At 32.4% G+C, this 24,973-nt stretch overlaps 1 protein-coding gene across 1 annotated transcript in view; it reads left to right on the forward strand.

Annotated features, from left to right (window-relative positions):
• Window positions 1–24,973, forward strand: part of LOC105231108 (elongation of very long chain fatty acids protein 1) — a 44,162-nt gene that overhangs the window by 15,067 nt on the left and 4,122 nt on the right. Inside the window, exons 4-5 of the mRNA XM_049447793.1 lie at window positions 7,918–8,080; window positions 9,375–9,511. Coding sequence (XP_049303750.1) covers window positions 7,918–8,080; window positions 9,375–9,511 — 300 coding nt within the window. The remainder of the gene's footprint in view (window positions 1–7,917; window positions 8,081–9,374; window positions 9,512–24,973) is intronic.

Genomic DNA, 24,973 nt, shown 5'->3' on the forward strand with positions numbered 1-24,973 from the left:
AATACATTCATGCAGTGGGTAAATTGCTGTAGAGCTTTATATGAAGCTCAATATCATAATACTTTTATAAACAAAAAAAAGTGAAACAATCAAAGCAAACGCTAAAACAATTTGCATTTCATTATATTTAATTTTTTGTAATGGCACTAAGCCCAACTCTCCATTTGATGTCATTGATTTCAGAAAGAGAGAAGTATGTACATATTTTATAGAGAGTTTTACGATTCTGCACATTTATCAGTGTGTAAAGATGAACTAAAAGAAAAAATAAATTATATATACATAAATACTTACAATATAGAATATTGCATATTTACCAAGAAACAGTACAATTTAAAAATAATTTCAATAAATTTGTAATTCTGTACTGGACACTAAATGCTCTCTTAACAATTAATAACGTCTATACATCTATAGGATAAATTAAAAATTTAAATAAAGTTATATGACTTACTCTCGAAATATCGCTGTATATGGATATTATTATATTTAATTAAGTAACAAAATTAAAAAGGTGGCAACACCCTTGCAAATAAATGTTTCACTGTAAATATTTTTAAACTGCGCTTATTTTAAAATTTTTAGTGACTTCAAGTTTTTAAACAGCTGGCAACTCTTTCTAAAATTACTTATCTAAAATACATGGTACCTCCTTTCAAAAATGTGTTTCACTATGAATATTCTTGAACTGCGCTTAACTTTAAATTTTTATTAATATTAAATTTTTAAACAGGTGGCAACTCTTTCTAAAACGTTTTTGTTTTTGTTTTTTTAACAATATTTTTATAGTTTATTAATATTTAATATTTTTCAAAACAATTTTGTTTTTGACCACCATAATATCAAATCGTAAATATTTCTAGTTCTAATCGCTACAATCTTTGTTATAACGCCATTATTTACATACTATACTGCAAAGGTTCTGGACTTTGTTTCTAATTTAAACAGAAGTAAAATATGATGCCAATTACCATAAATTCTTTTGCCTACCTCTACCAAACTGGGTACTAATTATCGGTACTAGTTTGTACTGATGGCTACAACACTAGAGAAAACTGAACATAACCATGTCCTCTCTTCAAAAACTGTTTTTTAAAACTCCCCAGAAATAATATGAACTCTCTTTTAATTAGACCAAAAACGGGAATATGTTTCCCGGATAGGATCGCATACACTTTCAATTCCATGCATTGCAGGCTTAGTCAGAAAATCAATCAATTTGGACCACAACCACGACCACTTCACATACATAAGTATAACAAATCAAGAAAAACTAATAGAATAATCCAGCAGAACTAAATCAATAGAAAAATTATTGAAAGTAAACTCGTCAAAAATTTTACCACTGATATATGACAACTTTTTTTTCGAAAATATTCGAAATCTTTCCTTAGCACTCATATACCGAATATTATAACAACCATTTCTCCAATTAACCTTCCTTCACTCAGTATAGTGATATGTATAACTAATCATGCTTTATCTCACATATAAAAAATTGATTGAATTCGGTCAATTTCAATGTGGGTATTGTGGATAATATGTATACTAAAAGTATTGCCTTTCGCTGTCAGAATTTTCATTATGAATTCTTACAGATATGTTAAGATATTTCACACTTCTAAAGTACTTATCATTTATTAAAATATATTTATATAATATTCGTTACAATTCGAACTGATTACATGAATAATTAGTAAACATTAAGGCCAGATGACATTCGATGACAGATCAAATGTCATTCATTGACATCATTAAATCAACATCAGTCAAATGTCAAAAGATTTCTTTATAGCGAATATACATACATATATACAGTTGTTATGAAAACTAAGAGAGTCCTATACAATAATGTGATTACTTAAATTGTGACTAACTACTAAATATGTAAGAATATATTTTGACAATGACACAATCAACGAAAAGTCATGACAAAATAATTACACAGTATTTACATACAGTACCCAGCCAATGCATACCGGCATTGCCACCATAATAGCAGTATTTTCGGAAGAAGTGTTTGTTCTCTTTGCAATAAATGTTAAGTGATTCTATATACATATGTACTTTTATACTGTACACAAACATACATACATAAGATTGTTTTGAAATGCATGGCTGAGCGCGCGCCAAAATCTCATTGGAGCATTAAATGAACCCGACAATTTACTTATGCAGACAAACATATGTATACATATAGTATATACGTTTCTAATAGCGAAAATGTTCTGCGTTTATTTCTGATTGTGATTATTTTTATATTTTTGCAAGCGTACTATGTATGTATGTATGTACATTGTTCAGCGCTGGATTTGACTCTTGTTGTTCATGCAGCAATATTGGTCTCCAATTATTATGTTGGCGGTTATTGCGACTTCTTGCAGAATTGCCGACTGCAATCGGTGCTACCGAATTACTGGTTGCAGCAAGAAGTCATTACTTATAAAATTGGGTTCCTATTACGTTGGTCTCTTCCACTTTATTTAATATTTTTTATAATATTTTTTTTTCTTGGTTAAAAATGTTTACAATTCAAGTTCTATCATCAGATTTATTTGATTTTGTCTATATTTGGCTGTAGAGAGAAACTAGTATTATTTTCATGCGAACCCATTCACATGCATCGAGTTAACTCAACCTCAAAATAGAGTACCATTGAAGGCAGAAATCGGAACTTAAAACGATTTCCAAAATTGCCAATTCTACGATACTGGAATTGACACCGATTTCATCGGGTCAAGGTATTTTATTATGAAGATATCAACCAGTTTGGTTAGGTACGTTATAAGTTAACGCCTTGCCATATGACAGAATAAAAAACTAATCAACATATCGTTTTTTCTCTAAAATAATTCGACCGTTCTTCTTATAAGCTTCATGACTGTTTGGTCGAAAATTTCATTCGGAAATTAATATAATGGCCTTATAATGTATTTTTACAGCTAACTAAAGCTCTGATTTTTCTCTCAGAAAGCCAATAAGATTCAATTTGATCTTTCTAGGAAAGTATTAGATATGGAAGCCCGATTTTAATACTGCATTTTAAGCGTTTTATCAAATTATTTTAATATACATATGATACAAAGTTATATTTTTGCTTCTATCTTTTTTGACATGTCAAAGAAATTGAAATAAATTATCTAAATAAAAGTTGCTTTTACATTTAAATTAAAAATTGTGGGCTAAGTTAAGATATAGTTTAATTATTATTGTTCTCGAGGGCATTTTTCTCACTAGTGAATATATTCTAATTCCGAAAGATGTGTGTGTCTCCGCTAAATTTAATAGTGAAGATATTATGCGGAATCCGTAAGAGGTATGTGTCTCGGCTGAACTTTCTGAGTTTTGTGAAAACCTTTGTACTTTAGTATCAAAATCTTGAAGCAGTTAGTCAATAAGCCCAAGAAAATATACACTTTTTTACCGAAAAATATTATAAACTATCGAAATAAAAGGAAAAGATAGGTGATGTCGATATTCTTTTTTTGTAACTACTTACTATTATTAATTACATTTTCCAATAAGCCAAATTTCACACTTCAAAGACCAATATTTCAATTTGGAGGCTAACTTCAAAACACGGAGAAATTACCTTTTTCACTTTTAAGTCACTCGAAAAAAATTGTCTTCGTCCAAAACCCAGAAAACTACGTTTTTACTCTTAGGTTATAATATAATGGAAGCACAGAATGCAAGAAAAAATATTGCACAAATTTCCAAAGCCTCAAAATATAGCCAATATCTAAACTAGTTTATAAAGTTATGGTAAAGCTATTTCCACATCCCTCATCTAGATTGCAACTTTATAATAATTCCAAGCGTTCGCTTACTTGTCTAGCACGTTTCCTTCATGCTTCACGCCGTCAAATGCGGTTATAATAACTAACGGGCACATGCTACTCATACCCGCCACATGAGTATTACATATTTGTGGTTTTTTGTGCTGACAATAGAGCTACTGTTTACATTATTGTTGTTGTACTACGTTCTCACTTTTGTGTTGTAAACTTAACTGCAATTGCTGTCAAGAAAAAGAAAAACCTTAAAAAGCGGAAAGAGAAACACTGAAAACCTACAACTATAATAATCGAAGCATTTGTTTTTACTAAGAAAAAAAGCAACAGCAACAGCAACAACAAATTTAAAAGGTAATAACAAATAAACAGCAAATACATGCAGCGTATCAAGGTCGCCGCTATTACCTTCCAGCGCTACCTTCTTATTTCTTGCGCCAATGCACTCGCCTTGCTTCTAATACATACTATACATATGTAAGTGTATATGTCGATATATATGATATACGAGTATATATTTTATGCCGAAGTACACTCTGTACAAAATTAGGTACATACGAGCATGTTATTGACATCGCTCATACGCCGGGTAGGCAATGTATGCCGCTACAAAAATCACTTGAAGAACAAGTACTACTTACCTACATATATATGTACATGTGTTAGTGTATGCACTTGTATGTACATGAGTACAATTACTTGTTTTTGTTGTTGTACTCTTGTCGGCTTAAGTTGATTTATGGCATTGTATGCTCGTTTCATTTGTTAGTTTTATGTTTTTAATTAATTTAATGTGTCTTCGCAAACACAGCCATTTGTAATTTCATATACCGTTATTTGTGTTGAACTTTTGATCTTAATTAATTTTTGTTTAATATACTGCGCTGGATTATATGTGGTTTTTGTTAAAATATGGTGGGAAGTGCAATTCAATTAACTTTCTCTGACAAAATAGAAGAAGAATACAAGTAAATGCGATAACTTCGCTTGCTCCGAAGCTATTATAACCTTCACAAATACTAAAAATTCCATACAAGACTTCATTTCGACCTGTCAGTTTGTAAAGCAGCTATATGCTATACTATAGTGTTCGGATCTCAAGAATTTCTTCAGAGATTGAACGGTTGCTTTGGTCAATAATCCATGCCAAATTTCGTGAAGATATCTTGTTTGCCATACAATTGGATTCTTGTCGATTAATGTAATTAATGATATAAGTGTCCGATTTAAACAATTTACCACAAATTGTACTATGGCTTAGGACAATAATCTACACTAAATTTCGTAAAAATATCGCGTGGTATAAATTAGTTTTGTCCATACAAGGTTCATTCAGTTTGTTCCGACATCGGCGATTATTACAAATGAGCAGGCTTTTGAGATGAAATGAACTGGTGATGAAGAATTTCAGATCGATATCTCAAAAACTGATATTTTCGCGTATATACAGACAGACAGGTAGACAGAGAGAAGGATATGACAGAATTGACTCAGTTCGTCGCGCTGATTCCCGCCCTTTCCGGGGTGTTACAAATTTCGGAAAAACTTGATATAACTTGTTCAGGGCTTACATTTTTTTTTGCTCCGGTGTTAGTATAATGCACTTTGTGACGATAATATCGATCAAAATAATATATCAACGGCGAAATTGAACATAAAATGAGCTCTCCTTTCGAAATACTCACTGACCTCTAAGTATAATAGCTGTCTTCTGTAAGCAATTTTTCTACTCGCTTTTATGGCGCACGTTCTTCATTCAAATTTTCATATGAAAATAAGGAAAAATATTATAAAAGTAAAGAAATCTACCTGTGACAAAAAAGCAAGGTTATGTAGTTATCGTGGTATAGTGCACTATGAGTTACTTCTAGCTATTCGGCCAGAATTATGAACAAATCACTCTTGGTTCCTTCATCTCGATAATGCTCCATGTCATACTGCATTGGTTATTCACGACCTTTTTGGGTATATTTACTATACATATATACAATTACTGTGTATGATACACCACATATCTCAAAATTCAATTTCGAATATATTGCCCTCCCTAAATTGAGTTTTCCTCAAACCCGCCTAAATGATGTAAGTTTTGCTTATTCATGCGTAAATGAAACAAGACAATAAAACCATTGGCGGGGAAATCCAATATGCAACGCACAGAACTTACGCACTGCAGTAAAAAGAAAAAAACAAAAAAGGAATGGAAAAATATACAGTAAATACATAGTTACATACTCATACTGATATCATTAACTTTTATTTGACTGCAACAAGGACACCAAGTTGTAGGTAATGATAGTATCGTGAATTCACAATCGTTTAAAATGAAAACCAGCTGAGTAAATATGGAATTTCCGGTGTTGGTGTTTCCACACAACCAATTACAGAGCTGTTAAATGTAACATTGACGTTGAAGTGCTGTAAAGCTCTAATAATAATAAAAAAATACTTTGCTTAACTAGCCGCTTAGCGCTATAAGTGTGTAGATAGTGTGAAAAAATATGAAAAAAATGGAAATAGAAAATTGGAATAGACCGGGTACAAATATTTCACAATATTTACTATAACTTAATTTAGTCTTAAATATGACTTGACAGATTTCTATTATGGCTAATTGAAAAAAAATCGTATTTATTAGTTTAAGCTACTGTGTACACATCAACTGTTCTAAATATATTAAATTAGATTTGATGAACGCTAAATTACAGATTAACTAATAGTAACCTCATTACATAAAACTGGCGCAGTTTTTTTTGTCATGAAAAATAAAAACTCTAATAAAAAGGAGATAAAACTGTGGTTTATATGAATGATTTAGATATGGACCCTGTCAGTAATTAAAATTTGAGAGACTTTTCTCTCTTCCCATTGCGATCCAATATAAAACATCATAGACTTCTTTATTACTGTGTTTGACTTTATACCGTATATCTCTATTAGCATGTGAGATAACTTAATTAACTTAACCTAATTTTTTGTATGGTGCATATTTAGAGCCGATTTTTCAATGAACCAACGAATTCAACGAAGGAGAGCTACAGACAGCCAAATGTGATGAATATGGGACTGAGCAGTGACTCTCTTTTTATGTCTGGGGAAAACTTAATGTTTTTAATTCTCTTTCCACAAATCCGGTCGTGTGCAACGAAACGCTTCACGTAGATGAACGGAAAAGTAGTATTTCTTATTGACCGTTTGTTCCTGTTGAACGAATTCACACCTCTTTAACACTTGCCTGTCCCGAACTATATTTTATGTAGAACTCAAATTCACACTTCATCATTGGTCTTAATACTTCGCGGTTTGACCTACAAGTAGAGCCATTGATAATTGCCGCGAAAACCCACACGAATACAAACTAAAACAATAAGTATGGTATGCAAACATAAACCTGCTAAGTTACTAACTATGTAAATATGTATTTACGTGAGTTTATGGTATTTTTGCTACAATATATTTATGCCAAATACCAAACCAACTAAGTCTTTTATGCCCTCTCCTTCGTAACATTGCAAAAACAGTGTAAAATACCAGCCGTGCGACTTTTATAGTATTTACTAAATACAAATATACAAACATACATACATATATTTGAGCGTAAATCTTTATTCAAAATCATTGATGCCCATAGTGCCAGTGACGCTTACGTTTACGCTATTCACCGCTTGTGAGTTTTCTTGTGCTTACTAATTCTTTGCAAAAACAATGTCCAAAACTTTGATTTTTATGGTTTTCATTTTTTTTATTTTCAAGCAAAAAAGTGCGAATATCTGTTATGACGGAATAAATATGTAAATATATATGTATGTATGTAGTTGTGCATATATTATTTGGACGCGTGTCTAAGATGTAAGGTCACTTAGCAAATGAATATGAAAAAAACGAAATTGTTTTTGTCTTTGACTGTTACAGTTTAAATTTACGTATGCAAGTCTTAGACAGAAACATCCAGACTAAAATTGGTTAATATCAATAGTTTGTTGCCCACAAATATATTGACATATGTAATAAACAAACTTTAAGTGTAAACATTTTATAATTAAGTAAATTATATTTATCGACTTTTAATATACTTCGAATCAGCTTTAATTTACTAATATTAATTTTTTTTTTGTATTTGCAGATGCTGAATCTCTGTTACGTCTACTACCTCTCGAAATTGACTGAATTTGCTGACACATTCTTCTTTGTGCTGCGGAAAAAATCGTCACAAATAACATGGTTGCATGTGTACCATCACTCGGTAACGCCATTGGAAACCTGGGTGCTCGTAAAGTTCTTGGCTGGTACGTATTTGAGACTTAAGAAATTTAAAATACTTACTATATGATTGGTGATTTTGAATATACAAATTTTAGAAATTTTTTGAAAACTTAAATTTTTTTTAACAAAAGCTATTGAAATTCTGCAGATTCGATTTTATTGAAATAGTCTAAGAAATACAATCTGTGCATATTTTTGACAGACTATATTATCTAAGGCTATGCTTCAGAAACCGAACAGCCTGGTGACAAGTTTGCAAGTAAGGTTAGGGTAGATGGCTGAGCACGCGGACTGCTATATGTAGCCAGAATAACTCCTGTGTTCAAACTTATAGCCGTTCTAGGGTGCCTTTTCTTGCTACCTCATCAGCTTTACAATTTCGTGCGATTCTGCTGTGGCCTAGCACCCATCCCTGTCTAATCACAAAGACACTCGCTGCTGTTGATAGTGAGGTAAGGCACTGCTTGGTCAGCCCTGAAGGCACTGTTAATGAGTTTAAGGCTAGTATCGCACTCTGCTAACTAAGTGGATGGTCACTTCTGTGGGGTAGGCTGCACTAAGGAGCAGTAAATCTACTGCTACCTTATTGCTGCAACCTCGGCCTGAAAAACAATGCAATAGTCAGGAAGTATGAGCTGGAGTTGATAGAGAGCTTCCGACAGTAAACCCATCCACCAACCTTCACCACAAGCTTTGACCCATCCGCAAAGAAGCTCATTGTCCCTCTCCTCCAATGGCTTCTTCCCACCCATAACTACCTTGGCGGTATATGAGCAGAGAAGGAACCGTCAGAGGACGGTTTGGCGATTCTATGATCCAATTGATGAAGCCAAATTGAGTGAGGATTTTCGAGTGTTCAGACAAGTATTATTTTAGGAACCCAGATTCTCTAAGTCCGATAGCAACTCTCGCAGCCATACACCTCCGGACGACGTCTGCAGGCAATAGATACCAGATGGTGTTAAGTGATTGGAGTGGCCTTAACGCAACACACATGTCTTGTCTAGTAAAGTTTAGCAACTTTTCTTCGGATTTAACTATTATATCAATTGAATCAGTCTTGATAGATATATATGTAGATAGAAAATAATTGAGAGTTTGCACTGAGTCCTATGGTCTATTGTGCCGTCTCATACATCACATATGGTCACAAAGGACCACTCTAAATAATTCCAGTGATTTGACTCTTATTTATTTATTTGTTGAACGAAATGATGATGGTTTATAATAATATGCATATATCAGATATATAATAAGATTTTATTATTTTAAACTTTTTTAAAGTTATTTATATTAATTTTTTCGAAATTTCCACAGGTGGCAATGCGACATTCCCCAATCTGCTGAACAATTTCGTGCACGTCTGCATGTATTTCTACTATATGATGTCTGCCATGGGACCAGAATACGCCAAGTTTCTGTGGTGGAAGAAGTATATGACTGAATTGCAAATCGTAAGTATTTTACTTATACACACATACATATGTACATAATAAACATATAAATTTGGCTAAACACAAAGCAAACAGCAAAAATTTAAGCAAACAATTAATTGTGTCCTCGTCTTTAGACAAGAAAAAAAATATGAAAAGTACAAAATTGTATGCCGAAAACTAGAAAAGTTACTAACGAAAATAACAAATACAAAAGCTGGTTACAGCTGCAGAGCCACAGCATGTGCAGCTAACTAGAATTATTGCCAAATTTCGGCCAAGTGACCACATGCAAAGGCAACCGAAAACGAGCTACACGTACTAAGTACGAGTATTGACTGAATATAAATAACATGCAGAGAATATTATTTTGAATAAATAAGCTTAATTTGTAATTGAAAAAACCTGTTGGAAAATTCTGCATGCCGCAACGTAGACGCGCATTGGTTCGTGGTAATAAGTTAATGTTAAATGCAAAGAAATAAAGTCAGCCGGAAAGGCTTGGGTAATTCTTGTTTACTAACGAGTCAATATTTGCGCACAAAATGTGAGAAAAAGACTAAAAGTGGCAACACGTTTCATTTAAATAACAAGCAGTACGTGTGCTCATTAGGTCAGGTCAGTTTGCGCTAAGAAAAAAAGATTTCATAGGAGGTTTTACATCAGCTTGGGCAGAAATATGAAAAAAATAATTAAATTGCCTGAAAATTATACAATATACCAAACCAAGGGCACTTTTTTAAACACTGCTTCTGATTAAACCAATTTTTGTAATGCGCAAAATAATTGACCCTAAAATTTATTTTATGATTCAATAGAGTTTAAAATTATTTAATTAAGCTGAGTTGTGAACGCTGTTAAAGAAAATATTGATTTCTGTAATCTACTTCTCTTATTTTACCGAAAACTGATACCAAACATAAGTTTATCGTTGTTGTAATGGGTCACAATGCTACCAGTCTGCTTTGCATTAAAAAACGAACGATTTTCTTTCAGTGAAAGATGCGATAACATATGTTAGATTAGGTTAGGTTACCAGGTATCTCTCATGGGCAGTTTAGAACGGACCGGCGTTCGTAGTACCTAGAACTCCAATGAAGTGAAATATACAAGGGGGTTATCAGGTATGTAATAGATCATAAAATCCTTACAAATCGTCAAACCGCTTTGAGAAGCAAAATTTACTCAAAACCAAAACACACGCCACTCATCCTAGTATATATGTATGCAAAGCAACTAAGCGCTGCGATAATAGCATTTTAGCATGCCAGTTATTGGGTAATATTCTTGTGTTTGCTGCAAGCAAAGTTTACTGAGCAAAGCGCATCGTTCTTTAGCCGCATTCTCGCAGTTCAACTTGTTGACTCCGCTGTCGCCAATTTGCATATAAAATAAACACACACACATGCAAATGTGTTATATGTATTGTACTTGCTGTTGTTGACTTTATTTGGTTGCCTAAATTTTGGCAAATAATTAAGTGCGGCTTGTAAGCTGCCGCAAGAATGTCATTGACAGCGTATCAACCCTCTTCGCGCGGTCTCTGTACACTTTATGGCGTTCGGCGATCTGTTGGCGCATTCGACGCTGCGTGGCGAGGTCGTGTAGGCAATAGAACCTGTTGAGGCACTTGCACAAACAAGTACACAGACTGTAAACAAATTCTGAACTGTTTGGCGTGTTCATTACAAAAAAAAAAAACAAAGACTTAGACAGCAACAAAACAAGTTAAATGGTATTGACTTTATTTTGTTTATAATTTTTACATTTTTTGGTAATTTTTCTTTCATAAATTTGATGACTTAATGATCAGCTAATAATAAATAATATAAGGTATTTAAAAAGTTTCCAAAATTTGTGTATCTTACTTTTGCACTTTCACCACAAATTTTTTAAAATGAATTCATATAATTTCTTAATGTTGTTTGCCAACATATTTTGCAGTGAACAAATACAAAGAAAGAATATTTAAATAAGTATTATAAAAGTTGATATTTCATCGGATGTTCACCTAAACAAGTATATATGGAAATAAGGCCAGTTTGTTGTTTTTGTGCTTTTGGTGTTTTTTTTTTTTTTTCAAAAGATACTTTTTTTCTTACAACAAAGCAGATTTCCGGTGGACATTTTATGACTACAGTTTACTTTGAGTTTTAGTATCGAAATCATATGGAAAGTGATTTTACAGAAACATTCAATTTGATCCTTGAAAGTTGCAAGCGTATAAAATGTTCCGTTACAACCGAAATTAACCCTTGCTTTCTTGTTTTTTTATTAACAAATCGCATTGTTATTAATTAAGCAAGCGACCACAGAAGCCGGTTGTCATGTTACTGTTATATTACACCACGCATCTACTTATGAATTACATACAACATGCATTATGCAATGAAATAAAATAAATTCCTGCATTTTTGTTACACATGCTGTTACAATGTTTGAATCCATAATATTTAGTAACAGCTAAGAAAGTGTAGAGGAGACATGAACGAAACGAACTGTCAAACTTGCATAGTAACCGCAGTCTATCTTCCGCTTTCGTTCATGACGTCATATAACAATGTAATTTTCTGTCAGAGAAAAAATAACAGGTTGGTACATTTGTAGTCATCTTTATATCTTGCTTGCATTTCAAAATTTTTATACTTCTGAGATTGGGGAATTTCAATATTTAGTATCATCTTTCTCGGCCTTTAAACTCTCTGGTAATTTTTCAAAAAATTCCATACAATTTCTTTCTTTGTTGTCCATTATCCATACGTACATATGTATGTAAATTAGAATATTCGAAAACAATATTTTATTTAAACAAAATAATTCGCCTCAACGTAATGTTAGCAACGGTAAAACCGACTTGTCAAACCAGCATCAATAAAAGTACTTGAGGAAAGCTTTCATTCTTGAAAAATAATCAGACAATATTTTGAATTGAAGCATTAATACTAATTTATATACTTTCTTTGTGATTTCCAGTCGAAAAATTCCAATAATTTAATTAAAAATAATTTCATTGGTTAAGTTGCCTACAAGTATATGCGCATATGATCATAAATTATAACTTCATTTTTTTTCTAATTCCGAAACATGTAAACATCAGCCAAAATAATATTTGAAAAGTGAATGTTTGAACTCGCCTTGCTTTTGCCGCAGCACATATAATTAAATTTTTGAAATAATAAAATAAAAACAAGTATTTAATCATTGTGACAAATAAATTGTTTTCAATAAGAATATTACTATATTTGTATGCAAATATGCAAATGCAAATTAAATAATATGAATTCGACAAATACAGAGAGATCAATGACAGTTTCATGTCAGCAAAGCGAAGTTCCCCTTTTACTGAATTTCTGCAGGCATGGCGTTCAAGGTTAAGTGCATCCGTTTTATATATGTATGTATGTATATTTCATATTCATTGTTATTGTTAAGAACGTTCCGCAGTTGGTACGAAATATGTACCGTAATTTTTATTATACACCACAACTTTCTCACTGATCGAGATGTGAAAGAAATATTCAATTTATTTTTGCATTGTACGCGAATAGCATATTCCGACTACAAGTTCAATCAATCTTTTCGCAATATTTTTACCACAAAGTATGTAAGACCCAAAACTAAACGTTGGAGCATCTGTAAAATGAATGATGACCGGAACAAGCTGAGTCGAATCAATCAGGTATATGCAAACTAGCCACTGAGTTTTTGATATATCACCCAGAAACTTTTCTCATGTCATTTTCTCCCTAAGAAGTAGGGTATTTTTTGGAACCGCCGCATATCGAAGCACTATAGCATAGAGCTACCATAAAGTCTAATTGATCAAAATTATGTACTTTTGAGGAAAACTTTTTTATTTGAAAAAATATCTGCAGAAAATTTGGAATGCATTATACTCTCCGAATATAAATATTATTCAGATGAGACCATAAATATGTATTAGACATATTTCTTATAGCATAAAAAGGGTTAGAAATACTTTTCCAGTACAAACTGGTCAATCAAAATTAAGAAAAGGATATTTTTGAACCTTTTTATGCTATTAGAAATGCACGAAGTAAACGTTCGGCTCTTATTTTTAAATTAAATTATATGTATAAACGCTCCTTAAAATGCCAATTACTTTCACTTTTCGATATCATAACAAGTCATGAGATTTGCTAGCATCTCACATTATCCGTCTTCTTTGTAAAAATTAACTAGATCATGCAGATTACCTTATTTAAATACTTGATTCCAAAAATTAACTTCAAGTTGAATAACGTTCAAAATCCAAACTGAGAATTTTGGACCTGTTCAACAGTGTCATGATTAAGTTATGAATGCACTTTTTAACTTGATTATTTTTCAAAGGACGCAATGAAGAAAAGAGTGTATCTGATTATTGCATAATATTTTCCCTTTTGTCACACTACCAGATGTAAACCACAAATATGAAAAGTGAGATTTTGAAAGCATAACTCAATTCAATTGTATTGCTTGCCGGCATTGTTTGGCGTGACAGCAATAACTCTTGCCAGCCTAACTCCACACATACGGGCATTCTATGTCTGATGCATTTGGCAGTGCTCATTATTACAGCCAACATTTGCTATTTATCGCTCGCAAAATACTTTTAAATATGGGCGCTCACCTATGTAAGACATATATACATACATATGCACATACTATATAGCTACTTAATACTGTATACTTTTTGTTGAGTGCTTGGGCGTGCTTTTTGCTTGTCGCCGCACTCACTTTAGTGGCACAAACTGCTAACCAAGTAGAAGCAGGCGTTTTAGTGGAAGTCACCATTAAATGTGGAAGTGGCAACACGCCACTGATTCCAAGCGAACTTTTCGCTTTTGCTTTTTAGCGGTTTTCCGTTCGGCTTCCACTTACAACTCGCGTTGTTGGCAGACAATTTCAGTTTTATTGTTTTTGTTTATATATTTCGCTTAATTATTGATTTGTTGCTGTTATTATTTTTATTATTCGTCTATTAAATTTTCTTTATTTTTGTTGCTTTTGGTATTTGACTATTGGTTTCAGTCGGCCGATTACAACATTCTTGATTATTTAACAACAAATGCGCACGTTATATACGTTTATGTTGATGTAAATATGTTCTCAATAGACATGTATGTCAAAGAAAAGGGTGATCCATTTCGAGGTTCTCTACTTTTTTAGAGAAAAAGCACATAAACTTCAAATTTAATGGGGAATACTTTTGAAGATTATCTGTTTCAAATGTTGGCCGCGGCTATATCTCAGAGGGTACACCTGTCTGCCACAAAAAGGCTATTGAAAAAATTTTCTTCACTTGAATCATCCATTATATGGAGACACATTGCTGCATGCCCCATTACTTGCCGCTAATTTATACCAGTTTTATCTATCTTTTTCTCGACTCTTGCAACGTCTAACCCGCATGTCTGCCGCCAGAAAGTCATCCGTTGTCAACTGCACGCATAGCTGCTGAGCACAAGCAACTTTTGCGCACGGCAAGCATTAAGCACATTGCAACTAGTATTTACAAATCGTGTCCACATTTTCATTTGATTTACTACGTTAGTATTTACCGCTTGATTCTCGAATCTTGTTTACTTCTGCTCAAAAGCCACTGACCGATATTCTTAGAAGTATTATGTTGTTGCTGTGTGACAAAGAGGGAAATGACTTGGAAAAATTACGACAATATTGCAGCTTTGCGCAATAATGACACAAATATATATACATATAAATCTATAAATATATACGTCTCTATGTGTGTAGATATGCTTAAATATATATTCAAAGATTCATTTGTATTTAACGCATGGGGTACTGTGCACAATCGTTTGAGCTATGAGTAAGCTCTGCGATTTCTCTCAATATAGTCTTCTCATAGCTTGATGGACTAAGCTCAGAAATGCTTTAACTTCTTTAAATCCTCAAAAAAAATACATTATCCGGAAGTCTTCAAAGTAGGGACGGCGATAATCTCCATATCAGCCAAAACTTCTGCTCGCGACTGACTTTCCAAGACTGGAAACAAGCAGGATTGAAGGTACCTTGTCGAATAAAAACATATCCAAACGAGGACATACCTTTGAACGCTCAGTTTGTATGACAGCTATACGCTATAGTGGTCCGATATTGGTAATTCCGACAAATGAGCAGCTCTTAGGGAAAACAGAACGTGAGCAAAATCTCAGACTGACAACTCAAAAACTGAGCGACGACGGACAGATAGTCACACATCAGTCTAAATCGATTCAAAACAATATCCCATATTATCAAAAAAACTAGGCAAATACCTTCAAATCTTCCAAAAATGGAAAATAAACTAATTATATACGGCAATGCCAATTGGCTTTGAACAGCTGACATACAACTTTTTATCTTCCTTCAAAATCTCAAACTCCCCAAATTTATGCAAATAATACCAACAAAAAGCCATGCCAAATACCACTTCGTTGGCAAATATTTCCTTTTCTGATTATTGACTTGCATGCCACACATTTCCTTTATTTTCATGTGAGCATGGCTGTCATGTTGCAAGTGCACTCCAGCCACTGTGCAGCACATAACTCAGCCATAATAACTGCGCTTGCGTGTTGTACTGTTAGAGTGAACCCCACGAAGTGAAAAAATCACAAAATAAATATTTTTACTTTTTATTTATTTCTTGTTTTTTTTTGTTTTACAACATCAAATTGTCTCAAATCGCAATGCCAACGAGCAGTGCAACACATGGCATGTAGCAACAGTTTGCGGCTGCTTCGAATGCCGTTAGACGATTTGCAATAACTTGGTCATTCTATTCCAGTTTGGCAGTCAAGTGCTTTCGTCCAACACAAATTCGCTTTCAGTTGCACGCCTACCGAGCCCCAAGCACGAGCGCTTGCAACAACACCATTTGTAACAGAGCAACAACAACAACACTAGAACTGAGCTACCGCAAATGGCAACATTCAGCTGCAGATATTGCTGAATTGCTATTAAGTTGTTATTGTTTTATTTATTTTTTTTTGTTTTTACATTGTTGTTGTATGTTTTGTCTTTCCTTTTTGGCTTGCAATTTATCGGTAGCGTGCAATCGTCGTACCATTGGAGATTGTAGCACATTGTTGCTGTTTGGGGGCACAATCGCCGTTGCTACCACTATTGCATTGCACGAGTATTTTTGTAGTTGTTGCCATAGTGGTTGCAGTCAGTTGCCACAGTAGTGGTTGTTGCCGTTGCGTGCTAATCGATATTTGTTGTTACTGCTTTTTTTAGGCAACAAAAACGGGTATATTTCGGTTTTACTTGTCGTTGCTGCTGCTGCAGTTGCCGCCGTCTCGCATGGCTGGTCAGCGATTGCTTTGTAGGTCACACTCAGACACACATACACACAAACAAAGATACACGTTTACGAAGGCGCTCTCGCTTTCAGTGGGAACACAGCGTAAATGCACCGCTAGCCAAGTGGCATGAAGGTTCATTACAAGTAAACTCAAACGCTGCTGCAACTTTACAGATTTATATACCGGAACATATGTGTGTGTGTGTATGTGAGTGTGCGTTGCTTGCAATTTGCGTTACAAGCAATTATTGTTTTATTGCGCTCATGTTGTTTATATTGCCATTTAACACTTGCACGCGAAACTTATTTATATAAATATATATGTATATATGTATGCATATAGGAGTGACTAATAAATATGTACTTGTTCTAAATTGCTTTGCATTAGAAGAGAAAAGCGCGCTAATTGCTCTCAAAAATGCATTTAAATGTTACCAATTTTGCAATAGAATAACAATAAAATTGTTGTTGTCTTGTATTCTAACCATAATGTTCATGTTTAATTTATTTGTAAAAATAATTCATAAACATTTACACAAAATATTATTTATTGCACGCTTTGTGCATATAATACATAATACCAAATGTCTGCACGCATATAAAAGACTTAAGAAACGAACTCGCTGGTGAGGCAAACGACGAGTGATGTGTGTTCTTACTGAAGAACAAATAGTAAGCTATATTATTAAAAACTACTTATTTGTATTGGATATTGTAGAAAATAGTTTATGAATGTATGTATTATATAAACGTTTGGCTGTAACAAGAATAAATTTTTGAGTTAAGCTCGAATGTGTGTGTTGGAAAAAGTAGCGAGTAAATGGTTATTCAAAATACAGAGCCGATTAATAGTAATTTTAAATACTTCAGAAATATACTTCGGACCCAAAAAACTAGAAGAAATGTTAACTTTGCTAGCAACGAAGCTATAATACACTTCACAAATACAAAAAATTCCTTACAAGCACTTTGTTTGGTAAGTTTGTAAGCCATTCATATGCAAAAGTGCCTCGATCTGAGCAATTTCTGCGAAAATTGTACTATAGTTATTGTAGGCAATAATTAATGCCAAATTTCATGAAGATATCTTGTCAAATGAAAAGTTTTCCACACAAGCATTTCATTCCGAACTTTCAGTTTATATGGCAACTATATGCAAAAGTGCCTCGATCTGAGCAATTTCTTCGGAGATTGTACCGTTGCTTTGGACAATAATCCATGCCAAATTGCGTGATGGTATCTTGTCAATTGAAAAAGTTTTCCATACAAGCATTTCTTTACGAACGTTCAGTTTGTTTGTCAGCAACACGCTACAGTGGTTCTAAACCGGCCGTTCCGACGAACGAGAAGTTTTGTAAGACGAAAAGGGTGCGTGCAAAATTTCAGAGGGATATCTCAAGGACAGAGAAACAGACAAAAATGTCTCTGACAAAAATACTTATCAATTTTTTTTAACTCAATATTCATATAGTAATATATTATACAAAAGGAAGGTGGCAACTCTAAATAAAATTGTTTTTTATGTGGTAAATTTATATATTAATCTTTTATATATATTAATAAACAAACTTTATATTATACAAAAACTTTTGAGAAGGTGGCAACTCTTTCTTTTTTTATTTGTCAAAAATATATCTTAAACTTTAAAACATTTTTGGCTTATCAGCCTAGTTGTAACATTTTCCAATTTAATACAGCGCAAAAACTATTAAAAAGGTGGCAGCTCTACTAAAAACTAGTATTTAGAATAAACCTTCATATAACACATTATTCAAATATTTAGTAATTAAGAATAATTTTAAATTTTGAAAGAGGTGGTAACCTTTCCAAACATTATTTTCAACGATAAGCTCCTTCAACTAAGTCCGTGTGTAGTACTTCTCTATATTAAAATTTATAACATTAAAAATAAAAAAAAATTAAATTAATTAATAAATTTTATATTTGACATATTTTTTTCTTTAGAGAAGTGATTATTCTGCAATTTTCTCAACACAGTCTCTTAGCTTGATAGACTAAGCTCAGAAATGCTGCAACCTCTTTAAATCGTCTGAAAATACATTATCTTAAAGCCCTCAAAGTAGCTCTCCATGGAAAAAAATTATTTTCAACAATAAGCTCCTTCAACTATGTCAGTGTGTAGTACTTCTCTATCTAAAAATTTAAAGTATTAAAAGTAAAAAATAAATCATTTTTTCTTTGAAGATGTGATCATCTTTAAAATAATTTTTTATAAAGCTACAAAGCAACCCAGCAGGAGCTCCTTAAATTTCTGATTTATAATTTTTTTTCCGTTATATATATGCTTGTGTACCGCATTGAGAAATCACTAAAGATTTTGTTTCTTTCGTGCCTTATTTAATAAGGAAAATGAACAGATAGAAAATATTGACAGTAAATATTTTCCATGACTTAAAATTTTCTCGCTGAGGAAACTCGAACCCTAAATTAAATGCAATAAACTTACATATAAACAATATGTATCACAGGCATTTCTGTAGATAAGAGATTTCGTAGTAGAAAGCGTTATATTAAAATGAATATAAAATTCTACTTTAAACACAACATTAAAACCAATATAGAATTCCAAAGAATACAGATTTTAGCTCACATAACTTGCTCTTTGAGAAGTCTAAAAAATTTATATGAGAAGAAGAAGAAGATGAAAAGAAGTTCCGCGGTTGTTCGCTTCAAAAATTATAAAATATCAGAGAATGCCATATGTTGGCGAACAGTTATTACAGACACTTATTAGCATATTATGATTTTTCAGAAATTCTTCTACGAAGTAAGCATCTAAGAAGAGCATGACATCTACTTCATTGGCTTTATTGTCTTTTCCTACAACTTTTGAAATAGTTCTATTGTTACATGTAAGGTTGCAGCTTCTTCAAAAAAATCGTTGGCCTGATTTTATGTTCCATTAACACAACCTAAAATACATTTATGCTCTTACTTTATTTCTTACGATTTTGTAAGATCTCCAAAAATGGTTTATAGTGACTTAAGTGAACATAAATAATTTCACAATTGAAGTATTAATCTATTTTCAAGCAGATTAATTTATGTTCTTATTTTTTTTACTTAAATTCTTTTGAAAGTCCCCGTTTGTCTTCAACTATTTGTACTTTAAACATATTTTCATTTATTTTCACAGTTTAAAAAATTTTAATCATAATTTTCAATGAACTATTAAATGCATAAATATGTTACTTTGATGTGAAAACAAAGCTACATAACATTTTTATAACTAAAATAAATTAATTTAGTAAAAGTTTATTCACAAATTATACCACATTAGAATTAGTAGATTTGCTTTAAAAAATATTTTCATGCATAAATATATAACTTACTCGTTAAATGTGTCTATATTCCAAAGTATATTATATAGTGATTCATAAAAAAAATAATTAAACTTACGTATGTTTCCAATAATTTAACTGAGTAGAAGCTCAGCCGAAAATTCGATCACTTCGAAGTTAGTAAATTTGTTATTGTTTAGCTGAAATATGAAAGATTGCTTATATGAATATTTGTAAAACAAACTTTAATTAAATTTCCTCGATAAATGTGTCGAGGCTTAAATTTTCCCCAGAATTTTAAGTAATAATTCATAAAAAATAATTAAACTGCAGCAGGTGCACGGTGGAAAAAACATATAAAAATGCTGCTGAAACTATTTTTGTTTTCAAATAACTCAAGCTGCTGACTGGCAGAAATATTTCGGCTAATTAAAACAAGTCCATAAAAAATTGTAGCATTTGAACGCTAAGGAGCAAGTCATTGACTTGTGGCACTCGAATGTACTTTGGCATATTTCAGTCAAACAATAACAATAACAATAGCAATACACACATAGTATAGTTCAAGAAAAAAATAATAATAATAATAAAACTAACCTTTAAACAGTCGCATGATATGTGAAAAAATGCCAGCCGCGCAATAAAAAAAAAATATTTTAATATTACTTTTGTCAAAATTGTTGTTGAAAATGCTACGTATATTACATATTACATATAGTATATGTAAAAGCAAAACTATAGCAATTCTATCAAACGCTTAATGAAGATATCTGTGGGTATTTTTCTTACAGTAATTACTCAAAACAATTTGAACGCATTACACCACGCACATATGCACATACACTAATATGTATTTGTATATACGTATCATACAATAATATAAGTATATATATATATAGATTGTTGATCACCCACATGAATGAGTGCCCACAGCGGCATCAACGTCATGCGAATGACGCGGCAAAGCGTTTCAATGGCGTCGCTACACGCCTTCGCCTACGTCACGCTCTTGTAGTTGTTGCCAGCGTATCTGTACTCGCTTTTGGCGTATCATTGATTTTACGGCTGTCATTGGTACTTGCCACACGCCGCGCTGCCACCAGCTGTCAGCATAATTTCTGTGTTGACAAGCTTAATAATCATTCAATTTGCTGTCACTAAAAATGGTTTTGCATAGACAAAATGTGTTGAGTGAGTCAAGTTGTTAGTCGTAACTCAGGGTTTAATTGTTTTTTGTTTGTAGAGCCGAGGACTCTACAGTGACAAAAAAGTGAGCAAAATCACTCTTAGAGGTTATATTGCCTCATTGTTGGACTTTGGGAAAATATTTTCAGTGACAAAAATTATAGAATTATAAAAAGAACGCCAAAAGCACAGATAAATTCAAGTTTATCCAGATAGTTGAGTATTTTGAATTTGCGAGAACGAATTTTGCGAACCATATACTCGTATATAGAGCATGTGGCCACAGTTAAAAAGCTATGAAACGTCATATATTTCGTAGGTAACAGTTTTACGAAATTTTAATTTTAAATTATTTATTTTAATTTTAATTTATTTCTTTAAATTTAAGTGTATAATATGTATTCAAAAGATTTCATGATGACTTTTATACTGCTAAATTTTATAAAAATATCTTTTCATAAGGGTGCAGAGTCCAAAGTCCCAAATTGTAGAAAATTCAGTTTCAGCACTCTTTGGCATTCTTAGCGGCGCTCATAGCCACTTTTCAAAAAATATGGAATAATAACGCTACAATATTAATATCTGTGCAAATGTCGTATTGTATGGGTATACCTGTATGTATAGTGAAATGTATGTATGGTGAAACCAGGACCAAAGGGATGCTCAATTTATTCTAGTGTGAGAGCGTCTCAAAATTTGCGTTTTTTCTAACATTTTTTTTTATAGCCAGGTCCCTCCGTTCACATTTATTTGTGATAGAATTTAAATCTGGCAATTTCAAACGTTCCAATTGTGAAACCTCATAACCTACTTGATCCAATCAACTTATGTGAGTTGGGCATATCTTTATCTCTGGTAAAACTAACTGGGTTCTACGACGATTTTGCTAATGATTCGAAAATTAGCAACAACAAAAAAAACATTAACTTTGGCTACATCGAAACTATAATACAGTTGCATTTCTTATAGCATAAAATGGTATAAGAAGCTATTTGTTTTGATATAGATCGGTCTGTTTGTATGATAGCTATATGCTATAGTAGTCCGCTATCGAATATTTCGACATTTGCGGAACTTCTTGGAGAGAAAAAGACGTTTACAATATTTTAGATCGATATCTAAAAAAAAAAGACAGTTAGCCTATATACAGACAGAAGGACATGATTAAAACGATACAGCTCATCACGCTGTATAACCCATCAGCAACATATACTATATATACTTTATTGGGTGTCTTTGATACTTTCTTCTGGATGTTACAAACTTTCTGACCAACCATAAACGAAAAGTACTTTCAACACCAAAATCATTTAAAAAATATATTTTCTTCCAAAGCTTGAATTTATTCAATTTTGTAATGGTATAAACCTAAATCTGAAGAATGCGCTAGTTGAAATCATCAAAAGATTTTGATGTTTTTTATTTTTCACATTTGTCTGCCTTTGCTGGTTAAAATTCAAATATTTGCGAGCGGAACTCAAATATCACTCGACTTAAACATCGCTCTCTTCATTTTAATATTGAATTAGGCTGATATATGCATATACTGTTACAGTTTTTTATGAAATATTGCAATTTGTGATTGAATAATTGATCTCTCATTTCATATACAACCAAGTCAGTTAAAATTGTCGTTAGAATAACTATAGAGTTTATTGAACGAAATTAATTAGCTCATATAGTTCGGTATAAACTTATATAACTCTGGATATTGTCGCTTTTCCATTTTCCAGATAATAATTGTGTAATAATTATAATAATAGTTATATTCATTGAACTAGCTTCATATGTATGTGTATCTGTTCTAAGCACTGAAGTGACATTTATTATCAGCGCTCTCCATTTGCATTAAAGAAAAAATGTTTATGTAAATACGTAATAATAGTAAATATTGACAATTAGAGTAGTAATAACTCAATCATATAATTACTCGCTCATTAGCACATATTCATATTTATTATTCATATATGTAGAGATACATCAATTAAGTTTTAATGGAAAGCATATAAAATAGTTTCGCAATTAGAATATTTTATAAATGATAATTGGCTAGCAACACAAAGCGTCATCATGCTGGATGGCTTAAAAATCATTAATGGCAAACACAGTTGGCGCCAAGCAAGCTGCGATACATTCCCGGCAACCACTGTGGAGGCAACAACAGTGCCTTCAGCGCAACTGCAAGAATTTGTTGCAACTCACTTTTGGGTTTTGTTTTTGTTTTTGTTTTTGTATGTATGACTTAGCAAAAAGCTGCTGCGAAGTTCTTTGAACATTTTCTCAACAAACTGGTTAAAGTACCGTGAATAAGTACAAATGTAGGTAATTGTAATGCACACACATATGTACTTACTCGTACATGTATATGTGTAAGCAGTGGTGTACTTGATAACGTCCTTCGCAAGAATGCCGATAGATTGGTTGCTGTGCATATTGAGATTTCTTTCTAAAGCCCTTATTTTTACTTGAGCGCAAAGTCATTAATGAAAGTTTAGCTACGTCATTTTCGTATTACAAGCCAAAAAACAACAGCAACAGAGTTGTTTCTTTTCAAAGTTGTTTTTTTTTTAAACTACAAATATTCGTATTCATTTTGTTTTTTATTACAGACTTTTAATATTTAAAATATACAATTATGCTGTACTTTTTTGTGTAAATTTTTACATAGAGATTCGTTCATTAACGAAAATTTTATATAACCTCGCAGTTTAATGTACTTTTTATGGTTCAATGAATTCTCATGGTGTTTTATGGTGTTTGAAAACAAATTGAATAATTATATACTTTATAAATTTTTTGATAGGTTTTAAGGCCTTAGTATTGTAAAATATCATATTAGTAGAAATGTGGATCCACTCATTAATTTTTAACCAAGTACATCAATGAAACTTTTGTTATCTCATCTTCTGACTCTCATCTGTACTGTCCACAACAAATCTGGCTTTATAACATAAATGTCTGAAAAAAACCTTATGTTATACAATATATGTGAAGGATCCAAAGTTTCGATCACTCGTTCGAGCATTTCGGCTGGTAAATGGTGCATGACACACGGGAATATTGCTCCAAGGCTTGAATTGAAGCGGAATTGTCCGCATAGACTTTACACTTTTCATATCTTCACCACAAAAAGTCTAACGGTTTGATGTTACACGATCATCGAAGTGTTCTCTCAATGAATTTGTAAAACTAAATTTTTTAAACCTCGAAAATTTTGAGGCTGGAGTATTTTTGCAGTATTATGTTTAGCCAAGAACTCATAAAATAACAACGAAGCGTGAGCCCAGCTCATAAAATCACGTCTCACTTTTGCAGCTATTACAGTAAGCAATGAATACGGCTGAAAATTTTAACAGTGTAGCTTCTTTGGAAAAATTATCACCAGCTCTGAAATCAGCGGTCCTCGAAAAAACCGATTACACAAAGTTCAAAAATTCTTGCAAATATGCTCATATCTCCGAAACTATTTGCCATATTAACTTTTCCTTAAATATTAAGGACAGTCCTACCAATTTAGTAAAATACATTAAAAAAAAAAGTAAATCCCTCCGTAAAAAAAACTGAATCATTCATTGTATTAAAACATACAAATTATTTTAAAACTTTTCTATGATAAAATAACTATATATTACTTGAAAGCAATCAATCTCACTTTACTACACATTCTACTTACTACTAATCATG

This window comes from Bactrocera dorsalis, chromosome 2 (assembly GCF_023373825.1).
Source record: "Bactrocera dorsalis isolate Fly_Bdor chromosome 2, ASM2337382v1, whole genome shotgun sequence".
NCBI lineage: Eukaryota > Metazoa > Arthropoda > Insecta > Diptera > Tephritidae > Bactrocera > Bactrocera dorsalis.